The sequence below is a fragment of the Mytilus californianus genome, unplaced genomic scaffold (genome assembly GCF_021869535.1).
Source record: "Mytilus californianus isolate M0D057914Y unplaced genomic scaffold, xbMytCali1.0.p SCAF_3, whole genome shotgun sequence".
Taxonomy (NCBI): Eukaryota; Metazoa; Mollusca; class Bivalvia; order Mytilida; family Mytilidae; genus Mytilus; species Mytilus californianus.
The window spans coordinates 110,397,459-110,419,304 of NW_026262679.1; the positions used below are offsets into that span (position 1 = coordinate 110,397,459).

Here is a 21,846-nt window from a genome sequence, read left to right on the forward strand (position 1 = left end):
CTCAAGAGCCTGTGTCGCTCACCTGTATTTACTGATGCTTTGGAAATCATGTAAAATAAGGTTAAAATCATAATTAATAGTATTAGATATTAGATATTATAATGATACCTAAGATAATAACAAAAAACTGCAAAAATTTTGCAAAATTACTAACTCAGGGGCAGCAACCCAACAACGGGTTGTTGGATTCGTCTGAAAATTTCATGGCAGATAAATCTAAATCTGATGAACTTTTTTGCCACCTGTCAGATTTGCTCTAAATGCTTTAGTTTCAGAGATATAAACCAAAAACTGCATTTTACCCCTATGTTCTATTTTTAACCAAGTCGGCCATGATGGTTGGAAGGCGGAGTCATCGGACAAATTTTTTAAACTAGATACCCTAATAATGATTATGGCCAAGTATGGTTAAATTTGTCTCAGTAGTTTCAGAGAAGAAGATTTTTGTGTAAAAGATTACAAAAATTTACAAAAAATTGTTAAAAATTTACTATTAAGGGCAATTACTCCTAAAGGGGTCGACTGACAATTTTAGTCATGACAACTTATTTGTAGATCTTACTTTGCTGAACGTTATTGCTGTTTACAGTTTATCTCTATCTATAATAATATTCAAGATAATAACCAAAAACTGCAAAATTTCCTTAAAATTACTAATTCAGGGGCAGCTACCCAACAACAGGTTGTCAGATTTGTCTGAAAATTTCAGGGAAGATAGATCTTGACCTGATAATCAGTTTTACCCTATGTCAGATTTACTCTTAATGCTTTGGTTTCAGAGATATAAGCCAAAATCTACATTTTACCCCTATGTTCTATTTTTAGCCATGGCGGCCATCTTGGTTGGTTGGCGGGGTCATCGGACACATTTTTTAAACTAGATACCCTAATGATGATTGTGGCCAAGTTTTGTTAAATTTGGCCCAGTGGTTTCAGAGGAGAAGATTTTTGTAAAAAGCTAACGACGACGGACGACGACGACGACGACGACGGACGACGGACGACAAGTGATGAGAAAAGCTCACTTGGCCCTTCGGGCCAGGTGAGCTAAAAAAGGAAAGATCCTAATTTTTGTATGTTGTGACCTGGAAAGATTTGATATTCGTCTCGTTTTGAAAACAATTATCGGTCACTTACTCATGTAACTATGTACACCAATGAAAATTTGTATCGTAACCAAAATTCGGAATAATCATTAGTCAAGTCTATTTTTGGAAATCTCCCGCAATGACACTGTTTGGAGACAGGTCGAAATCTGATTGGCTCTTTTAGCAGCGAAAATGTTTTCGGACGATATTATTTGATAGAATTATTAAATTATTAAAACGAATATTACTACAAAAGATTAATTAGCTTCAATGTGAATATCTAAAGTCACTAAAAGTTAAGCTTTGATGGATCAACTTCCATAACTATGTTACGAAACTAATGTTTTGAATCATCAAAACAAAGTTAATCACGTGACTTTGTTGATGTTTTGGTTCGCGAAATGGAAGTTATTGCATACATTCTTATATGTTTAGAGACAGGTAATTTTGAATGAGACATTCTAATTAGAGACAGTGCCTTTTAAGTTGGGAGTTTGTAAGTATGTGTACAAACAACTTTTTTGGGGAATGGCATAAGGAATCTCAGAAATGATCATGCATTCTTGAAGCTTTTTTTTACCAAGAAAAAGTTAAAAAAAAAATTAATGTCGGTTTTAAAAGCTCTCACGAGCTTATGTTTGTAATGATGATTAATATACGTACCGACTCTATATAAAGCCTTGAATTGAAAAAATGAACTTCATTTAGACCTTTTGCTTTGGAAACGTTTCGGCCACAGGTCGTTTCGGCCAAAGTCGATGCGGCCACATTTTTTTTATATTGTTCTTATTTATGCATTCATTGTTTTGATAGGGAATTTAAAAAAAGTCAGGCATCATATCAGTTTCACATGTCAAACCGGTTGTTTGAAACAGATCTTTTTCAGACTTACAAAAAGTATTTAGAACATTGAATATGGTATATTATTACATTTTGTAAATCTTTAACATAAATGTCTATGCTAAGGTTCACATTATGTCACTGATAGTTCAGTATAAACTAACTAACCCCCCTTAGCCATGCATGCATTGATAATCCTCCTAAATTAGGTAAGTTTTCATCATACATGTACCTTTCTTATCAATTTTCCAAATTCAAAATTATTCCAGATTCATGCAAGTAATTCCTTGTTTAAATACATGTACATGTAGTATTTTCTCTTTTCTCTTTTTTAAGGTTCATGTGGACCCTTTGGCTAAAATGGCTGCATTTTCACCTCAAAATTTACTCTTGAGTACAGACAAACCTGAGTATGTGGAAAAATTTGAAGGCATAGCATGCTCTAGATAAATATTCAAATACATTTTGTTTCAGAAAAGTAAAAACAACTGGATTTTGTGTAAAGCAAAATATTGTCCTATAAAATATTGTCCTCCAAGACAATATTTCATGACTATGTATCGTGAAATATTGTCCTCATCTATGAAAAAATGTCCAGAGTCTAGGACAAATTTCCATAGTGAAATTTTGTCTGTATATAGACAATATTTCACAGATGAATACTATGAAATTTTGTCCTGTTAAATGGAGGTTATATTATATTTTGTGTGTATTGAGACAATATTTCATAGACAGATTGTCATGAAATTTTGTCTCATGAAGGGGAGGTTATCAACAGATATCATTAAAGTGTTTTATTTGACTGATAATAACAAATAAACACAAATTAATATTCCAGTTACATTGTACTCCTGTACCTCCAAAACGCTGTCGCAAAATGATTCGTCAATCTAGTATTTATGATTACTATTAGTACATCCAATTTTGAACATATTACATAAATAAGTAATTGTCAGTACATTACTTATATTTATACAGTTTAATGTAGTACAATGGAACATACATTAGACAATTCTTTAATCTATAATTAATCATTTATAAAGTATCTATGCAAATTTGAAACTAGCTTATGTTAAAATAAATGTTAGTTTGATATATATAAAATACTTACTTTGCAAAATAATTTCAGTTATACATCTAAAAATGTGCATGCTTGTGTACTATTTATACAACCCCGCAAAAAATTTTGCGGTCGTATATTGGTATCACGTCGTCATCGTCAGCGTCGTCCGAAGACATTTGGTTTACTAATTTATAAATAACTTTAGTAAATGTAAATAGAAATCTATGAAATTAAAACACAAGGTTTATAACCACAAAAGGAAGGTTGGGATTGATTTTGGGGGTTATAGTCCTAACAGTTTAGGAATTAGGGGCCCAAATTAGCATTTTTCTAGTTTCCAGACTATAACTTGTGGAACGGTGTATGGATCTCTCTGAAATTATACCACAAGTTTCCATACCACAAAGGGATGGTTAGGATTGGCTTTGGGGGGTTATGGCTCAAATCGTTTAGGAAGTAGGGGCAAAAAAGGGGGAAAAACAAGGGTTTCCTGGTTAATGGACAATTAAAAAAAAGTACAATGTTATATTTGGATTACTTCCCTTACACTGCTTTTAAATTATGTATAAAGAAATGTTGTATTGTCTTGAGGTGATTAGCTGTCAATTTACTTTTAGAAGTTACTATTTAAAAATGCTGATTAAGGAATATTAATTTTAGCCATGATTATGTATGTCATTTTCTATTTTAAGACTTTTATGATGTATTTAAATGGGTAATTATGGTTGCAAACTACATTGGAAATTTGAATTGAGATTATGACCATATCTTGGGAAAGATTTTTTTTTGTTTGGAAAAGGGGGGGGGGGGGGGGGAGGTGAGAAAAAAAAATTGGGGGGGGGGGGGGTAAAAAAGAAATTCTGTGGGGGGGGTCAATTCGCAACAGCATAGTGTATTGCACAAAAACAAAAAAAAAGGGGGGTCAATTTTTTTTTGTTTTTTTTTTTGGGTGGGTCAATTCACAACAGCATAGTTTTCATGGTTCATTGCTTATGTTTTGTTTTTGTGTGTTTTGGTCTGTTTTTCTTAAACTTTAAGCAATAGGTCAACTATATTTGGTGTATGATTGTAAGGTGTATACATGTACATGTATGTCTGTCTGGCAGGTATCATCTGACCTTCACCTCATTTTCATGGTTCATTGAATTGGTCAATGTTCAGTTTTCCTGGTTAACTTTGTTTCTTAGATACTATAAGCAATAGGTCAACTATATTTGATGCTTGGAATGATTTTAAGGTGTACATGTCTGTCTGGCAGGGTTCATCTGACCTTGACTTCATTTTCATGGTTCATTGGTCAATATAGAATTTCCATGGTTTGGTCTGTTTCTTTAATACTATAAGCAATGGGTCATCTATATTCTGTGTATGGAATGATTGTATTAAAGGTGTACATGTATTTCTGGCTTGGATTATCTGACCTTGACCTCATTTTCTTGGATCATAAATGTTAATGTGATACTTGTAGTAAAACTTTATATGTAGGACTATCAACATAAAATCAATGGTCAGTATAGTAGGCGAGACATATCAGCGTGTGCACTCTTGTTTGTTATTAAAATTAAAAAAAACACATCATACATACATGTATGGCTCCCAAATCATTACATTATATACTTTCTCTTCTCTCTTTTTACCATAATTTTAGCTCTAATCAATGTACATGTATCTTCAGAAATTATATGCCATCTATTAAAGATCTATAAAAAATAAAATATTCATGGAATGTGTACGTAATGATAGAAACTGTACATGTATTGTAATACAGTAATAATGGTTCTTATATATAAGTCCTGGCCTATTAATCTTATATGAATAATGAAAACATCAATAGTCCTGATAGTACAATGTATGCATTTTAACAGCAGTATTTTTTTTTTACCTATTCAAAAAGGAAAGGGCTTGAACACAACAAAGGAAATTTATCTCTCTTTAAAGTTAAACATGATGTTTGAAGAGGGGCCTCTGTGGACGAGTGGTTGATTTAGTCAGTATCACTAGTCTGTCAACACTGAGGTTGTTGGTTTGAAACTGTCACCTGGCACGTGTGTTTGACTATCTGAATTGACTAGGTGGTTCTCTCTAGGCATCCTGGCCAAGAGTGCTGAAGGTAGTGTTAAACACCAACAATCAATTACCATCAACAATGTTAAAAGCTAAACTATGCTAGTACTATGGCTTCTAGCTACATTGTAAGATAAAACTCTCATATTGTACAACATCAGACCTGTCAACTTGCCTAATTTGTAGGGATTTCTCCCACGAGTCAGAGTGGTGCTAACCTGCAGACACTTAATGATTTAGATAATTGACATATTAATTTAAAAAAAAGAATTAATATTTACCTCAGATCACCTCAATTTCTGGCGTATTGGTGTATGCAAAGAAACTGTATAAGATCTCAGCAGGAAAATGTTATTTTGTCAGTGAAGATGTGTTATTAGGCATTTGATGTTAAGTCACTAAGGAAATTAAGAAAATTAGGACACCTTTACATGTATCTAAAATGCATATATATATATATATATATATATATATATATGGCAGTCAGCAGGGTTTAAGAACATCCGTTGTTTGACCTGCTAGTCAAATGCGTTTTGTTAAAATATACTTTCTCACTTTTTTGGTCTTTTGGAAAATGTTGTTTGTGCTGTATTTAGACCCCTCTACCAAGAAATTTGTTTTGCATGCACACGTATTAAAATTGCCGTTTTTATCCTACGCAATCATAGGTTTGAACGTTGTTTTTAATTTAGTTTTGTATATAAAAATATATATATACAACGAATGTTCTTAAACCCTGCTGACTGCCATTGGCGATTGCCAAATAAACGCATCACCAAATGTGACAAAACGGATCTTAACTATTAATTTAATACCAAACAGAAAGCAATAACCTTGCGGAAAAGATGGTATACCGCAAACAAAAGGTGCAAAAATAAGTACACCATATCCGGATATCGACAATTAATGTCTCTTCAGTGATGTTAGGAATCGAAACGGTATTTGGAAGGCCATATAATTTACCTCAATTTAGGATAGACTCTTGAATTTTGAAGAGTCAAAATAGGATGAACAGATCATATAAACCCAAAGGCAAATATAATACAATGTACAAGCCCAAATGAAAAAATATAAACAAGTCTAAATTGAAAACAACGTTCAAACCTATGATTGCGTTGGATAATAACCGCAATTTTTATAGGTGTGCATGCAAAACAAATTTCTTGGTATATATATATTAATGCTTTTGTTATATCATGTACTGTGTTACGATGCTAGATAAAAACTGATGAGGAAAGGTAACACCCGGCCACTGAAAGCTTGATTTTTGTCGAGCCTAGGTGGTCGAGTGGTCTAGCCCGTCGGGCATAGTGCAAGGCGATTTGGTGCCATGATATCTCAGTAGCAAGAGTTCGAATCCTGGCCAGGGAAGAACAAAAATTTGCTTCCACAAATTTACAGATCTAACATTGTTGGGCTGTTATTTAGACGAATTATATTAAATACTCTTTCTTAAATATCAATGAATAATAAATTTATATATATATAAGTGAATAAGGTTTTGATTATAGGTCAGTTCAATGTTTTATGCATGCACATGTACACACAGTAAATGTAAGCTAATTAGTGTTGTTGTACACTGTACATTGTAATGACATCAACAGTAGACAAATGTTAGTACATGTACATGAAGGATATTAAAGTATATTTTCATTTGAATTAAAGTTATAAATGTCATATATACATGTACAAAAATATAGGTCATTCTCTACCTGTTCACTGAAATAGAATTGTGATTAAACAATTTTCATTAAGCTGTCATTCATTTCTCCAGATTATTATATGTTGTCTTAGAATAACAAAGGTACATTTTTGTAGGTCAAGCATATTACTTTTATATACCTGTTTATATATATCATGTATATGTTAATATGGTTAAGATTTGATGTTATTACTACATGTATGTCTTGCAGGGAAGACTGTTTTGGATTTTTGTTAATTGTGAAACAGGGAATCAGTATGACAACAGAGGAATCAAGCAACAGTAGTGACTGGGCATTAGTTACAAATGAAGGAGAAATAGAGGTAATATTATCATGAAATCATGAACATACCACATTGAACTTTAAAGTGTTTCGAGATTTGTAAATAGTGTTAATTCTATTTGATAAGTAGCTGATACAAAAATGTACCATGGAAAAAGGCTGTCATTATCCTTTTAGCGACAAAGGATTGTTTTCAAAATAAATTGTAAAAATGTGACTGGACCATACATATTCATGTTGATTTACTTTTGCATCAGTTGTCAATTACCTTATAATTAACATGTACAAAATGTATGTTTCAACTAATTTGATGAAAATTTAAGTTTATTAAGATACATGTACATGTATCTGTCAATCAACATCATGTTTATAAATTCCAAAAATTGGTCTGATTTCTGTTTACAGAGTGAAGATGATGCTTCTTGTTCAGAAAGTTCTATAGAATTATTAACTTCAGAAGATGAAGGTGATAGTTCTTCACAAAGAAGTTCTAATACAGGAAGAGATCCATCTCGTCCATTCTTTGTTCTCAGGTTAAGGTCAAAAGGTAAGTTACCCATGAATATTGAAGGTCATCTTAGGGAGCAACCATTTAACTTCAAGGGGGGGTTATGGTTTTTTGTCTGAGTCAGAATTTTTTTTCGCGCAAAGCACAAACATTTTTTTTTAGTTTTTCAATGCTATCAATCAAATTATTTTTTTCAAAATTTAACACTATAATAAGGTATGGGGAAAATCTGGATTCAGAATATTTTTTTTATCATCTGCTTGACCACAATATTTTTTTTCATCAAATTGGGGATCATAATATTTTTAGGAAAAAACCATACCCCCCTTGAAGTTAAATGGTTGTTCCCATATCCCTTTGTTAAATATCCAACCCCCCCCCCCCAAACCCCCCCCCCCCCCCCCCCTGTTTGAAATTTTATGGTCATTCCCTTATCCCTTTATTATCTATTTTTTGTTCATTATTCTCTATTGTGTAAACCCCACCCAAGCCTTCATATATATTTAGTCATTTCCACCTGCCCACCATGGGGCCAGCCCATGCATGTCAACTCAAATTTAACCATTGATTTATTAGAAAATGTTGAATTCAAAGGCTTTTGTAATAACTTTTCCTATGTAAAGTATGCTCAATTCTTATGAGCAAAGAAAAGAATTGGCATATGCATGTTCAATCTAAAAGTTGGGCACAGAGAACTTTTTAAAAGTTTGCCCAGTCTCCCATTGACTGTGGACTATATATAAATAAGAAGATGTGGTATGAGTGCCAATGAGACAACTTATAATCCATACAAGTAGCATGGCGAAAAGTATTTACAAAATCCACACCAGTTGTATTGTAACTTAAACAAAAATGTTAATACATTTGTACTAACAGATACATGTACATTGTGTACTAATAAATATGACTAATATACTGAATTTGTACTTTTTACTTCACATATTGACTATTTGAAAGAATTAACTATTCATTTTCTAATGTTGATGAATTAGTATATATATATTTAACTCTCATATACCATGTATACATTTATTTAGAAAATCAATAAAGGCCTTCATGTATGAATTGAATGTATGTTATTCAAACTTAACATGGTTGTAGCTTTTAGTGATTTAAATGTTGTTCAGATGTTAAGAAGCTGGTTGTAAATATGTTAATAAACATTAAAATTTCAAAATTCTTCATTAGCCTTATAATATAAAACTGATCAGGTTATCTGTACACTTTGCAATAAAACAATGATCATTCAATCATAAAAATAGTCATCTGTAAGATAGAGGTATGTAATATAAGTTACTTAATAAAGGTGTCCCCTTAATTTTGCTTGGCTTGGAACATTATATGTTAAAGTTTGATCCTTTATTCTTAAATCGTTTTTAGTACTGATCACTTGTGTTGTTTTAATAATTTAGTTAATTTGAAGTTATGACAGGTAAACATACCCTTAAGATGGTAACTACCATGGGAAAATCTGTATACACAATTCCCACGGTCCACTGGCTGGGTTAACAATAAATTCATACATCTTAGGACAAGACTTATATATATATATATGTAAATTTGATGTGGCGGCATGGTAATTAACATTATCATCCTTATGACTGACAAAAATAGCTGATCTGAAAGGTATACCTTCTACTTGCCACTATACATCATGTACTGTGTTACAACCCTAGATAAAGCCTATGAGGATTTGCATTACATCGACCACCGAAAGCTATATTTTTATGTAGCCTAGGTGGTCGAGTGGTCTAGGGCGCTGGACATGGTGCTGGCGGTGTTGCCACGATGTCACAGAAGCAAGGGTTCGAATCCCGCTGATGGAAAAACAAAAATTTGCTAACTCAAATTTGAAGATCTAACATTGTTGGGCTAAATTTGAGACGAATTATATATATATATATTAACCTCAGTTGTATGCTCTATAGAATACACAGCAGAAAAGGCGTGTTTTCTATCTTTTTTTCTTTCTCATAGAAAGCATATTATGATTCATTGTAGAATCACTAGTACAAACATTAATCAAAAAGAACATATCTCCTCTCTCACTTACATGATGAACTAAATCAACTGAACATACTATAATTTAAAAAAATACAATGGATTATTCCAAAATTAAGTTACCAGGGTGCAATTACCCTTTGACAAGCTGTCCACCAAAAACCAATCACTATAATAACCATAACCTTAAACATACATGTACAATTATAAATACGGATGATGCTAAATAAAGAGGTTTACATGCAGATAAAACACAAATTTAGTGAAAATCAAAACAACAGAAATAAAAGTACATACATGTATATGATACACAGTGATACAGGACAAATAAAATGACTTTACTGCTAAGAGGCATCGCGCTGCGGCTGAGGGTCTCATCACTAGTTTGTAGAATCATGTACAAATTATTTATTTTCGAAAGTTATCATTTTTAGATCGATGCTGACTAATTTAGAGTATTACACACTAGGGGATTTTTTGTACACATGTATAAAATGATTTTATGTGAAAAACCTGAAAATATTTCTATATTTTTTTGAAGTCAGTTAAGTGCATTGAATTTTGGGTATGATGCACACAATTTTATTCATTTTTCAGTAATGAAAAGAATTTTCACTAGTACTTATTTTGACGCAGATTTTTTTCTCAGTTCTCTCATCAAATGGATGAGTATTCCTTATTACTTACACTTCAGTTAATTACTTTTGATAAAGCTGAACAATTTCAACAAATAATGTATTGTATTGGTATATATTCCAGAGCTGCTGACAGAATCTGACTCTGATGATAGGGAAGATTCTGTTAAAAATGTTGATAAACAGGGGAAAGGTTCTACTGTACCACATCCAGCAATACAAGAAGAGATGGCTTCAACTACCGATGCCGTAGAAGGAAGCCAGGAACTTTTGAATATTACAGAAAGCAAAAAATGTATAGCTGATGAAATAAAACCAATCACTTCTGAAATCGAAAGAGTTTGTTCTAATTCTGGAAGTGAGGTAGAAATTAATGAAGCTGCTTCATCTGTCAATTCTGATATCAAAGATGACATATCATTTCCCAGTAGCTCAGGTCATAGTTTCTCAGATGAGAGTATTCCTGAAGTGTTACATTTGGTGGCTCATATATCAGACTCAGGAGAAAGTTGCTCAGACTCAAAAGTTAAAGAAAAAGAAAATCTGGCAAGAGGAGAAAACAGGGAAAAACATACTGAGGAAGATGCTGGAGAAACTGATACAGGTAGTGACAGAAGTCAAGAGACAAATAGTTCACAAAGTTCAAATTTTTCATTTATGGATCATGATGAGAATGAAAATGAGTCAAGAAATGAGATAGAGGCTGAAAACCAGGGTGATCTCCAAAGTGATCAGACAGCCAGTGAAAATGAAGATGATACATTTACCTTGTTAGAGAGGGATACTGATGGTCTATTACATAGGCATGGACACGATGTGGAAAATGGTGATGAATTAATACAAGAAACAGTTTTTCAAAGTAAGAATAAAAACTACTTTGCATTAATATTACTGTTAAATGACAAACTCATTTTGTGATGTTAGATATCTTTGTGTGTTTGGATTATTCAATTCATTAAGATTTTGTTATTAAACCATGTCTTATTTGTTAAATATTTTCAGATGAAGAAGAGGCCACACAGTTACAGAGAATACCAGAAGTTACAGTCAGACAACATAAGTTAGAAAAGACAGATGGTCTTATAATTATGATTGTAGAAATAATTTGTATTATGGTAGCATCAACAGCAGCTTACTGGGCAGGATATTCTCAAGGTAAAAATAAACGGACTAAGATACATGTAAATAAAATTGAGAAGAGAACATCCATAGAAACAGTTCCTAATATTTATTGTCTCCTACATGTACTTCACCTTTCTTTCCATTCCTAATACCGGTACTATGAAATTATGAACACTTCTTCTCTGAGCTTTCATACAAGTTTGGTAGGAATGTTTGTCATTATGTGTAGATGACTATACCACTATTTTGATTTGACAATTTTTTATGAAGTTTTGGGACTTTGATCATTTTTTGCCTGTTGATCATCATGAAACCTCGTAAACACCTCGTAAACACTTCTCCCCTGACCATATGTCAAAAAGCTTTCATACTTCAAGTGAGATTATTTTTTTTTTCATGTGTATTGGATAATACTGAACTGTCATTTTGCTGGATTTATAAAATTTGACCATTTTCATCTTATTGTAGCATAAATGTTACCTTTGAGCTTTACTCCTCTAAGACCATTTACCTAAAAGCTTTTATACTTATCTGTTATCAATAAATAATCTAATCTCAATTAACTTTGTGTCAATTTAGTATAGTACCACAAATGCCTTTCCACAGCAACAATAGCAAAATTATTTACAGTAATTGATCCTGATTTTGCATCTCATCATGTATTGCAATGAGCCATCTTTATTCATAAAATGTTTGAGAAGACTAAATTAGCAGTTACAGGCCTAGGTGAGGGCTATTACTTTTTAAGTGAACTGTAACCATAGAAAAGCTGTTGATTTCCTGATTTTCAACACTAAAAAATGGTCATACACATTAATGCAGTAATGAACAGCAGTTTAATGTACCTACATATACTTGTGATTTTTTTTATGAGGGATTTACTTTTCTATGATAAGATAGATAAGCCCCCACTCCCAGATGTGCATTTCTGAGATCCTTAGTTTATTTTAAGTGTATTTTGCAGGAGTAGGAAACAATTCAGTGTGTTGCAGTGACCTAGGAAAAGTTACTAGACAAGTTGAAATGTTAAAAGCCTATGGTATGGAACAGACTCTAAAGGATATTGAACTATTGAAGAATACAACCCAAACAACTGTTAACCTTCTTTGGGATGATTTCGAGCAGAAGGGATTGAGTGCTGATAAATTGATAAAGGACAAGACAGATTGGAAGTATACGAATATGGGATATAATATGGTAGGTTGTAGTGATTATATTTAGTATGATAAAAGAGACAGAAATTATATCTACCATAACAAATAAAGAATAAATAGAAATGAATGTAACTTAAAGACTCAGTGGTGAATGCACAGTAGTGGTCCATGTTTTATTTTGTTGTGGTTTCAGATATGGAACATATTTTGTCTAACCTACACAAAGTCCCAGAGGCCAGATAGGTGTGTTGCTGTCACTGTTACGATTGTTAAAGTTTCTGATTGGATCTTTGCTATTTGGTATGCAGTTACATAAACATTGACACATCTCAGTTCCATGACAATTACTTAGCCTGCCCCCTTTGTTATGGCCAATTGACTTTGAAACTTTCCCAAAGTTTACATGTTAACATTCTTTATTAGCTAAATACATGATATATAGGTCAGTTTAAGGGGTACCACTAATGGTATTGGATAGGTCGTAGTATAATAAATAGCATATCTCATTTCTATGGCGATCAATTGGCCCTGTGCCCTTTGTCATATTCCATATTGACTTTGAAACTTTTGCATAATTGATATGTTAAAGTTTATGATTAGGTCACTTTCAGAAGATTCACTAATGGTAAGTCAGTAGTATTTGGTTGTATTAGAGAGTCGCGTGTTATTTCCATGGAGATGCTTTGACCCTGCACCCTCAGTAAAATTATAGTTCACTGATCGAAACTTTTGCCTAGTTTACATTTTAAAGTGTTGCCATTTAAATTTCAACATTTGCTTTATATGTGTACTATCAAAATTACACATGTACATAGGCTGTACATTCTTTGTGTCAACTGATTATTGGAATTAAGTTGTGTATTGCCAACCAGCTGTATTAGGTACTTCCCAATTTTTTAACAGAATTGTATGCACTATTTTTCTGTGTCTGCAATAAACTTCAAGTTGTCATAAAAGATTTGTAGGGAACACTGCATTTTTTTTCATTTTAGTATGAATTGTTGAATTTTGTATTTACCTGTCTTGGAATAATAACAACAAGAATAATGAGAATGGCAATTTTATGAGCTTGGTAACCCCAAACTAAAATCCCCCTTTACTTAACTCCTAAATCAATCATGTGAAATGTCCCTGTATACAATCATACAATTAAACATAAGAACAAACTATAAATATATAAAAAAAAAAAAATTTTTTTTTTAAAATAACCCATTGTACGCTCAGTGATGCTTCTGGGAGGGAGGGATAAGGGAAGCAAACATGACATGCTGCCATGATGCGAGCTAGCACATGTAAGTAATAGAAACGAGGCTGTGGGAAGGTGGAGCTAGGCACACCTGTAGTGGAGACAAAGAAAGTGTTGATTGTTGTTGTTAGGCAGAGCTTAATGCACCTGTATGAATAGACAACTCATGATGTGCAATGACTTATCCAAGTAAAATACATATTATCTTAAATAGACCTACAGTGAAAACAAACACAGAAAAGTCAGAAGTTATTCTGATGCATTGACAGCATATTTCAATATTAGGAAAAATTGAGTTTTCTTTCTTGGAACAAAATTACTGAATTATAAATTAATTTACAGATCATGAAAAGACAAATTTTAGTTTAGGTTACTATAAATTCATAATTTATTTCAAGGTTTTTTTTTAATGTGAATAATGCAACTGGGTGAATATTGCAATAAAAAGAACTTTCATTCTGATATCTGATACTTATAGCTGTTTGCAGATTTTCCTGAAACCTCAATAATTAATCTCACATTTTTGTCCATTTAATTAACACAATATTTTCCGATTTACAGTTTATACCATGGCTTCCAAAAAATATTTTAGCCAGCCGGACATTTTATATCTTATCCCGATTTTGATCCCTTTAGACTTAGTAACAAAAGGCAATTATGGTAATCAGTTGGCCATCATATAACCAATGATTGACATTAAAACGATATTTAACTTGATTGACATTAAAACGATATTTAACTTTACTTTGATATAAATTTGATGTTCTGACGTAAACTATTAAATTGAAAGTGCAATCATTCGAAGTGTGCAACATCAGCGTTCTTATTCTGCCTAAGACTCTTTATTTGTGCAAATAACGTTGTCAAAAACTTTACTTTCGTTTTTAAAAAGCACATTTTCCTTACATAAAAAATTAGAAAGTGAAATAATATTGGATTTTTTGTTTTTTTATTTTTTACAGGACAAATTCTCGGATTTAAGGTTCCAAAAATTGGACCATGAATTGAAAAGCCATATATATAGATTTGGTAATCTGTTACAACATCATGTAACCAAATTCAGAGCTGAAAATGGACACCAGCGGTATCATAATTCAAAACTGGAACAAAAACTAAATGATCTGAAGAATGATAATGCTGATCTTAAAAAAGAACTTATTGATTATGGAAAAAGAAAATATTTGGTCAGTGAACTGGAAGACGAAAATCTTGCCTTAATCAAGCGAATAAGTGACATTGAAAATCAACTTTTGTCAGCTGAAGATCAGATGTATGTCCTTCAACTAAAGGTATCACAGTATGAAAGAAAGAAGGAGTTGAAGCATAGCAGTGAATATGATGTAGAAGGAGATACAACTGATCTCCATGTCATTGCACAGCTAAAAGAAGAGAACAATAGATTACAAGACCACATATTTGATCTAGATAATAAGATTGCCGGGCTGGATGCAGATGGAAGACAGAAAGACAATTATCTACAGGAACTAAATAGGTATAAGGAAGAAAATGGGAATCTAGTGAGGGAAAGAGGTCAACTTCAGACAGAGGTTAATCGTCTCAAGAATCAACTTCAAGAGAGCAAAGAATATGCATCTGAACTTGAAAGTAAACTTAACGAACTGGAAAAAGCAGCTGATGACCTAGAAAAAACATCACAAGAAGAAATCGAAAAGATGAAGACAGAAAATGTTAAATTTGGCAATAAAAAGAAAGAAGACTTCCAGAAAGATAAGGTAGATGTTAATAGTTGCAGTACATGTACATGTGCTGCTTTGGAAATGAGAAAAAAATTGAAAAAAGCAAAATGTAATAAAGTTGTTTAAAATTTTACTACCAAACATGAAATCTGAATATGAAAAGTTTAACTGTTGAAGTTAGGTTTCCAATTTTAAAGACATATTTTTATTCCTGCTTTCTTTCTATACTTAAGTATAATACTTGATAAATGATCAGTTGACAATGATAATTCTCAATTGTTTATTGATATATTGATATATAAGTGATTTTAACTTATACTTTATATTTTTTTTAATTTCTGTATTTTCATCATTTGATTATACAGAATAATCTTAATGCAAGTGATAACTATGCTAAGATTAATTATCAAAGGTTTTTTCTGATAATTGATGTTGTTCAGATCTAGAGTATCAACATTACCATTTCAACTATAATCAAGCAAATTAACCTTAACAGGGGATGAAGAATGACTTAAATATTTGAATTTAAATTCAGAATGACAACGAGCATGCACATGGAAAAAAGAAAAGATCAAGTTCAGACAAAGATGATGGATATAAATCATGGTCTGATGCTATGAATGATATTTTGAATAAGACTAGAATTTCTATGGTGACGGTCAATAAACAGATACAGGAGACTCTCACACAGGTATTTAAATTGTATACTTATAACACAAATTATATTGTATTGGATAAATTTGTATATGAGCAAATTTTTCTGGATGAAATTTTTGTTAGATTTTCATTTTGGCATCATTTTAGCAATAACTAAAAAGAAGGAGGTTCAGTAATAAGGACAATTTATCTAATATAAACAATGATGAATAATCATGAAAATTTGAATAGTGATTTAATTTTCAAGTTAAAGTTTATTATTATACTTTGCGGTCGTATTTTGGTATGACATTGGCGTCGTCGTCGTCGTCCGAAGACACATTGGTTTTCGCACTCTAACTTTAGTTTAAGTAAATGGATCTCTATGAAATTTTACCATAAGGTTTAATACCACAAAAGGAAGGTTGGGATTGATTTTGGGGGTTATGGTACCAACAGTTAAGGAATTAGGTGCCAAAAAGGGGCAAAAAATAAGCATTTTTGTAACTTCCAAACATAACTTGTGTGTTAGTGTATGGATCTCTCTGACATTGTACCACAAGGTTCCAAATCATAAAGGGAATGCTGGGATTGATTTTGGGGGTATTTGCATCAAAATTTTGGGAATTAGGGGCCAAAAAAGGGGTAAAAAACCAGCATTTTTCCAGTTTCATGATAATAACTTGTGTTCAAGTGTATGGATCTCTCTGAAATTGTACTGCAAGGTACCATACCACAAAAGGAATGCTGGGATTGATTTTGGGGGGTAATTGCCTCAAAATTTTAGGAATTAGGGGACAAAAAGGGACAAAAAAACATGCATTTTTCTAGTTTCAGGACAATAACTTGTGTGTAAGTGTATGGATCTTTATGTAATTGTACTACAAGGTTCCATATCACCAAGGGGAAGCTAGGTTTGAGTTTGGGGGTAATTGCCCTAATCGTTTAGGAATTTGGGGCCAAAAAGAGGCCAAAAAACAAGCATTTTTCTAGTTTCCAGACAATAACGTGTTCAAGTGTACGGATATCTCTGAAATTGTACTGCAAGGTACCAATCATCAAAGGGAAGGCTGGGATTGAGTTTGGGGGTGATGAATCATAAGGGGGTTCAAAAAATTTGAGGGGGGATTTTTTTTTCATTTTTTTTCTATAAAATTTTCCATTTTAAATTGGTTATTTCTGATTTATATATAAAAGCAAATAATAATGATATGGTTTGAATAGGTAAATTAAAAAATTTTAAGTTCTTAGACCACATTCATTCTGTGTCAGAAACCTATGCTGTATCAAATATTTAATCACAATCCAAATTCAGTGCTGTATCAAGCTTGAATGTTGTGTCCATACTTGCCCCAACAGTTCAGGGTTCGACCTCTGCGGTCATATCAAGCTGCGCCCAGCGGACCATTTTATTATTTTATATCTGTGAAAACTTTATTTCTTCAGGTAAAGAACCTGTCAGGTGACCTTTGGAAAAAGCATGAGCCTAAGGTCAATCACATCTTAGCAAGCACTTATGAAACAGTAAAAAAGAATGTCAATGATGTTTCTAAGAAAGTAGTTAAAGCTGCAGCTAAAATTGTTCAGAAATCAGCTAAATGGATAAGAAAATACAAGAAATCTCGCAAAAACAAGCGCTATAGAAAACAGAATGAGGACTCTGACCAAGATATGTTCACAGCTTCAACTTCTAGAAGGAAGTATCAAGATGATTATGATGATTACCAGCAATCTGATGACCATAAAAAGCACTCATATGATTTTGATCAAGGAGCACATAGCACACATGGTTCCATACGTTTGAAGAGAGAATTAGATAATCTGTTTGAAAGTGTTGAATATATCAGTACTAGGAATGATCTCCCATGTGGTCAAATTATTGACATCATGGAAGATTTTCAAGATTTCAAAAAGAATGAAGGGATCAGTGTTTTATCTGAGGAAGAAAAGTCTTGGTTTTATTGTCAGAAAGCCTGGTTTGAAAATATGGCGTATTCTGATCCTAATATTGATGCAGAGTGCAGAGAAAAATTGGGCAGACGTCAACTTGCTGCTGCTGATCATGGATGCTGCCCATGTTTTGTTCTGCACGGCAGGTCAGAGGGGAAATTCTGCCATCTTGATGATGGATGCAGTCATCTCATTCCAAAGGAAAAGAAACCATTAAATAAAAGAAAAGATCAGGAAAAGAGAAAACACCAAGAAGACATGAAAGATTATACCAGTGATGAAAATACAGGCCAAAATAAAACTGAGGAAGATTTAACTAAGAACCAAGGAGAATTTGCTTACTGTGATCCGTTCAGCCAAGATCTAGATTGTGGAGATGAGTCATGGTATCTAAAAAGGATGAAAGACAGAGAACATTTAAGGAAATACAGAGAAAGTTCCAAAACAGATTGGGTCTTTCACCGAGCAGAAGAACGCGACTACTATAGAACTCAACCTGACAGCTGGTATTTTAATAAGTACGGTGGTGGTCAAGCTTATGAGCCTCACCAGGATGATATGGTATATAAAGACATGGACTTAGATAATGAACACCAGGGAGATGATGAACATGAGGAAGACAATGAACATGAGGAGGACAATGAACATGAGGAGGACAATGAACATGTGGAGGACAATGGATATGATAATGATGGGTTTAGCTATGTTGATTTATGATTTGAAGTAATTTTATTTTATTCATTTTTTTCTGGGGAAGGAAGGGGTGCTTCAATAGTTAATTTCATTTCAGTTGAATATACTCCTTGTTGGTGTTAAATGAAACAGGAGGACTAAGGGTCATATCAATACACCTTATCGCTATTTAGAAATCTGCGCCGGTTGACCCGAGAATCTGCGCCGCTTGAACTTTTGACATCCTGCAACAATCACTTTTACATTGTTGCGTCAGATATTTTCTATTGTGACGTCAAAATTTTACGGGAACCTATGTGATGTCCAGTAATAGCGAACAAATAGCGATAAGGTGTATTCAAAATATGGAATTTTTTTTGTTTTCTAAATATTTTTATGGAGTAGCCTTAAGGGAATACTATTAGACAGGTTAAAGCATGAGAATTCTCCAAAATATTACAGGTTATTTTCACAGAATATAACTGAGTGATTCAAAATATGAAATTGTTTGCCTGTTTAATCATGCAATGTTTTCAGTTTTTACATGAAGCTAATTACTAAAAACAAAGTGTAGAAAAAGCATTTATTTGTAACTAGCCTCCTGTAAGAAACATATTCTGAAGGCTTTAAAATGTAAAGTGAATGTAATATATATTTCTTTGGTTAACATTGAAAATGGTTTGCTTGCTGTTGACTGTTTAATAGATATAAGAAGATGTGGTATGAGTGCCAATGAGACAACTCTCCATCCAAGTCACAATTTGTAAAAGTAAACCATTATAGGTCAAAGTACGGCCTTCAACACGGAGCCTACTTTTCAATTAATTGTCCATTTAATGAAAAATTTTAATCTATTTTTTTTTTTTTTTTTTGTAAATCATTTAAAAATGTCACCAAGAAGGTAAGTATATCGCTCTCAAGGTTTGAGTATGATAAGTTTTACAAAACTCATGTTAATTGACTTAATGTCTTGCCATGACAATTTTGTTGAGACAAAAGCATGCTATGGTGGTGGCCACGTCTGCCCAAGTGGTGGCATCAACAATGTGTTGAAAAAAATATAAGAATTTCATGATATTTGAACAACACCATTTACAGGAATAATTTCATTGGATATATAGCAGTTTGACAAACACTAATTTTGATCATTGAGAAGCTTGATTTCTCTTTACTAATAGTATGTGATTAAAAAATTCAGCTGATTTTTAAAGAGTTAATCCCCTTAGGTGTTCTGTACCAAATTTGTTGCTTTGTTACTACATGTATATGTAATAGTGCTATTAGTTGACAATGCCTTACAAATATAGTTATCATTGATATTTTTTGCCATGCAGTTAATTTGATTTGTTTGCAGTATTAATTCATCATTTAATACAAAAAATATAATAAATTACATTTTGTACCACTGTAGGAATGTTTATAACATGCAAGACACACTAAGGAATTATATGTTTTCATCTTCTACTTGCATTTATTGTATTAAATAGGTTTTTTTTGGATGGTTTCCCATTTTCAATGGTTATATTCCTTCTTTTCACAAAAGCAAGTTGTCTGCTATTTTATATAAGAATTTTTGTTGGGCAAATCATAATCTTTTGTTGTTATATAAAATGGTTTATAATACAACTTTTTAAAGACATTGTTTGAAGAAACTCTCAGTGATACATAGTGGCCTTTGATAAATTGTTGGTTTGAAAATTTTATCCTAATTGTATTTTACTATATAAATCAAAGAAAAAAGTATTTATAAACAAGTGTTAAATAAATAATTACTTATTGTGTTCAAAACTTGCTTGCAGTTAACACTGCGTATATATATAGACAATATGAGTAAAGTGATAACAGTTTTGACTTTCTATTATAACAGACATTTTATTGTATCTATTCATAACTATTAACAATTCAGTGGATATGGTCTTACTCATGATCAAGAATTAAGATTTAGATAAAAGTTTTTAGTCCCCTACCGACGAAGACGAATGGGACTTTAGGTTTGCACTCCGCCTGCCTGTCCATCTGTCAGTCCGGCAATCAGTTTTCCAGACTTTTTTTCTTCATGCTTGAAGATATTGATTTGATATTTGGTTTATTGTTTTATCATGACAAGTTACAGGTCAAGTTCAATTTTCATGATTTTGGCTTTTCTCTTTGTTCAGTTAAAGCCCTTTCCCTAGAATTAAATTTTTGATGAAATACTTATTAATTAGAAGATTTATGTTCAAAGGGAAATAACTCATTTTTTAAACTAATTTTTAAAGACAAAATGACATTTTGGATTTTTTTCCTTTTCTTTGGTAAATTGTTTGAAGAATTTAGGGGTAGGTTTGTTTGTCATTCTTGAAGATATTGATTTGATAATTAGTATATAGTTTTATCATGACAAGTTACAGCTAGATCAAGTTGGAATTTTGTTCTGGTCTGATGATTTTGTGCAGAGTTATGGTCTTTGGACATTGAAAATTCACTTAAATAATCAGTTATCAACAGTCTTTTTTGTCATGCTTGAAGATTTTGACTTGATATTTTTATGTAGTTTACACCATGACAAGTTATAGATCAAGTTAGAATTCGATTACAATGAATGTTTAACCGGTAGGGGACTATGTATTGCCATGCAATACTCACAGAATGCTTGTTTCAATTATATTGATTTTTTTAAAGAGCATGGTCTTTCTCATTTACAAAACCTCAAAAATCTCAATATTAGTGCTCCACTAAATTACAAACGGCTGTTTTTAAAAATATAAAGATAATATGTATTTGTACGAAATGTATGTACCAATTTGATAATTATTATCATAACAATGGGACTCGAGATTTGTATAGAATTAATCAGTAACTTCAGTGATTTATTTACTATAATTATTATTTTTTTGTTTTGTTTTAAGTTTGACTGTTATCATTGTTTTTTGTTTTGAATCTCTACATACCCGGCAATAAACATATATGAAATTCATTTTTTGTTGATGGCATGAATACTGAGGATTCATTAATATTCTTGGGATACCATTTTTTTAGGATATCCTAGATAATGTTAACCACAAATTTAAATGTTCAAAGCAGATAAATTTTCCATATGCTTATATGCTGACTTTGTCAAAACCATTAAATTAAATATTCCCAAAAACTTTTCCTCAATCCACAAAATTTGGTACTCATGAAATTAAATGAATCCACTGTTACTC

General features: G+C 32.2%; 1 protein-coding gene across 1 annotated transcript; it reads left to right on the forward strand.

Moving 5' to 3' along the window:
- The first annotated feature begins 1,500 nt into the window (after positions 1-1,500).
- LOC127735772 (uncharacterized) lies at positions 1,501-21,617 on the forward strand. The gene is made up of 9 exons (XM_052246079.1): positions 1,501-1,529; positions 6,969-7,080; positions 7,446-7,587; positions 10,309-11,043; positions 11,187-11,339; positions 12,271-12,503; positions 14,669-15,439; positions 15,939-16,094; positions 17,486-21,617. The coding sequence occupies exons 1-9, from the start codon at positions 1,516-1,518 to the stop codon at positions 18,704-18,706; spliced, it is 3,537 nt and encodes a 1,178-aa protein (XP_052102039.1). The 5' UTR covers positions 1,501-1,515; the 3' UTR covers positions 18,707-21,617.
- The last annotated feature ends 229 nt before the right edge of the window (positions 21,618-21,846 follow it).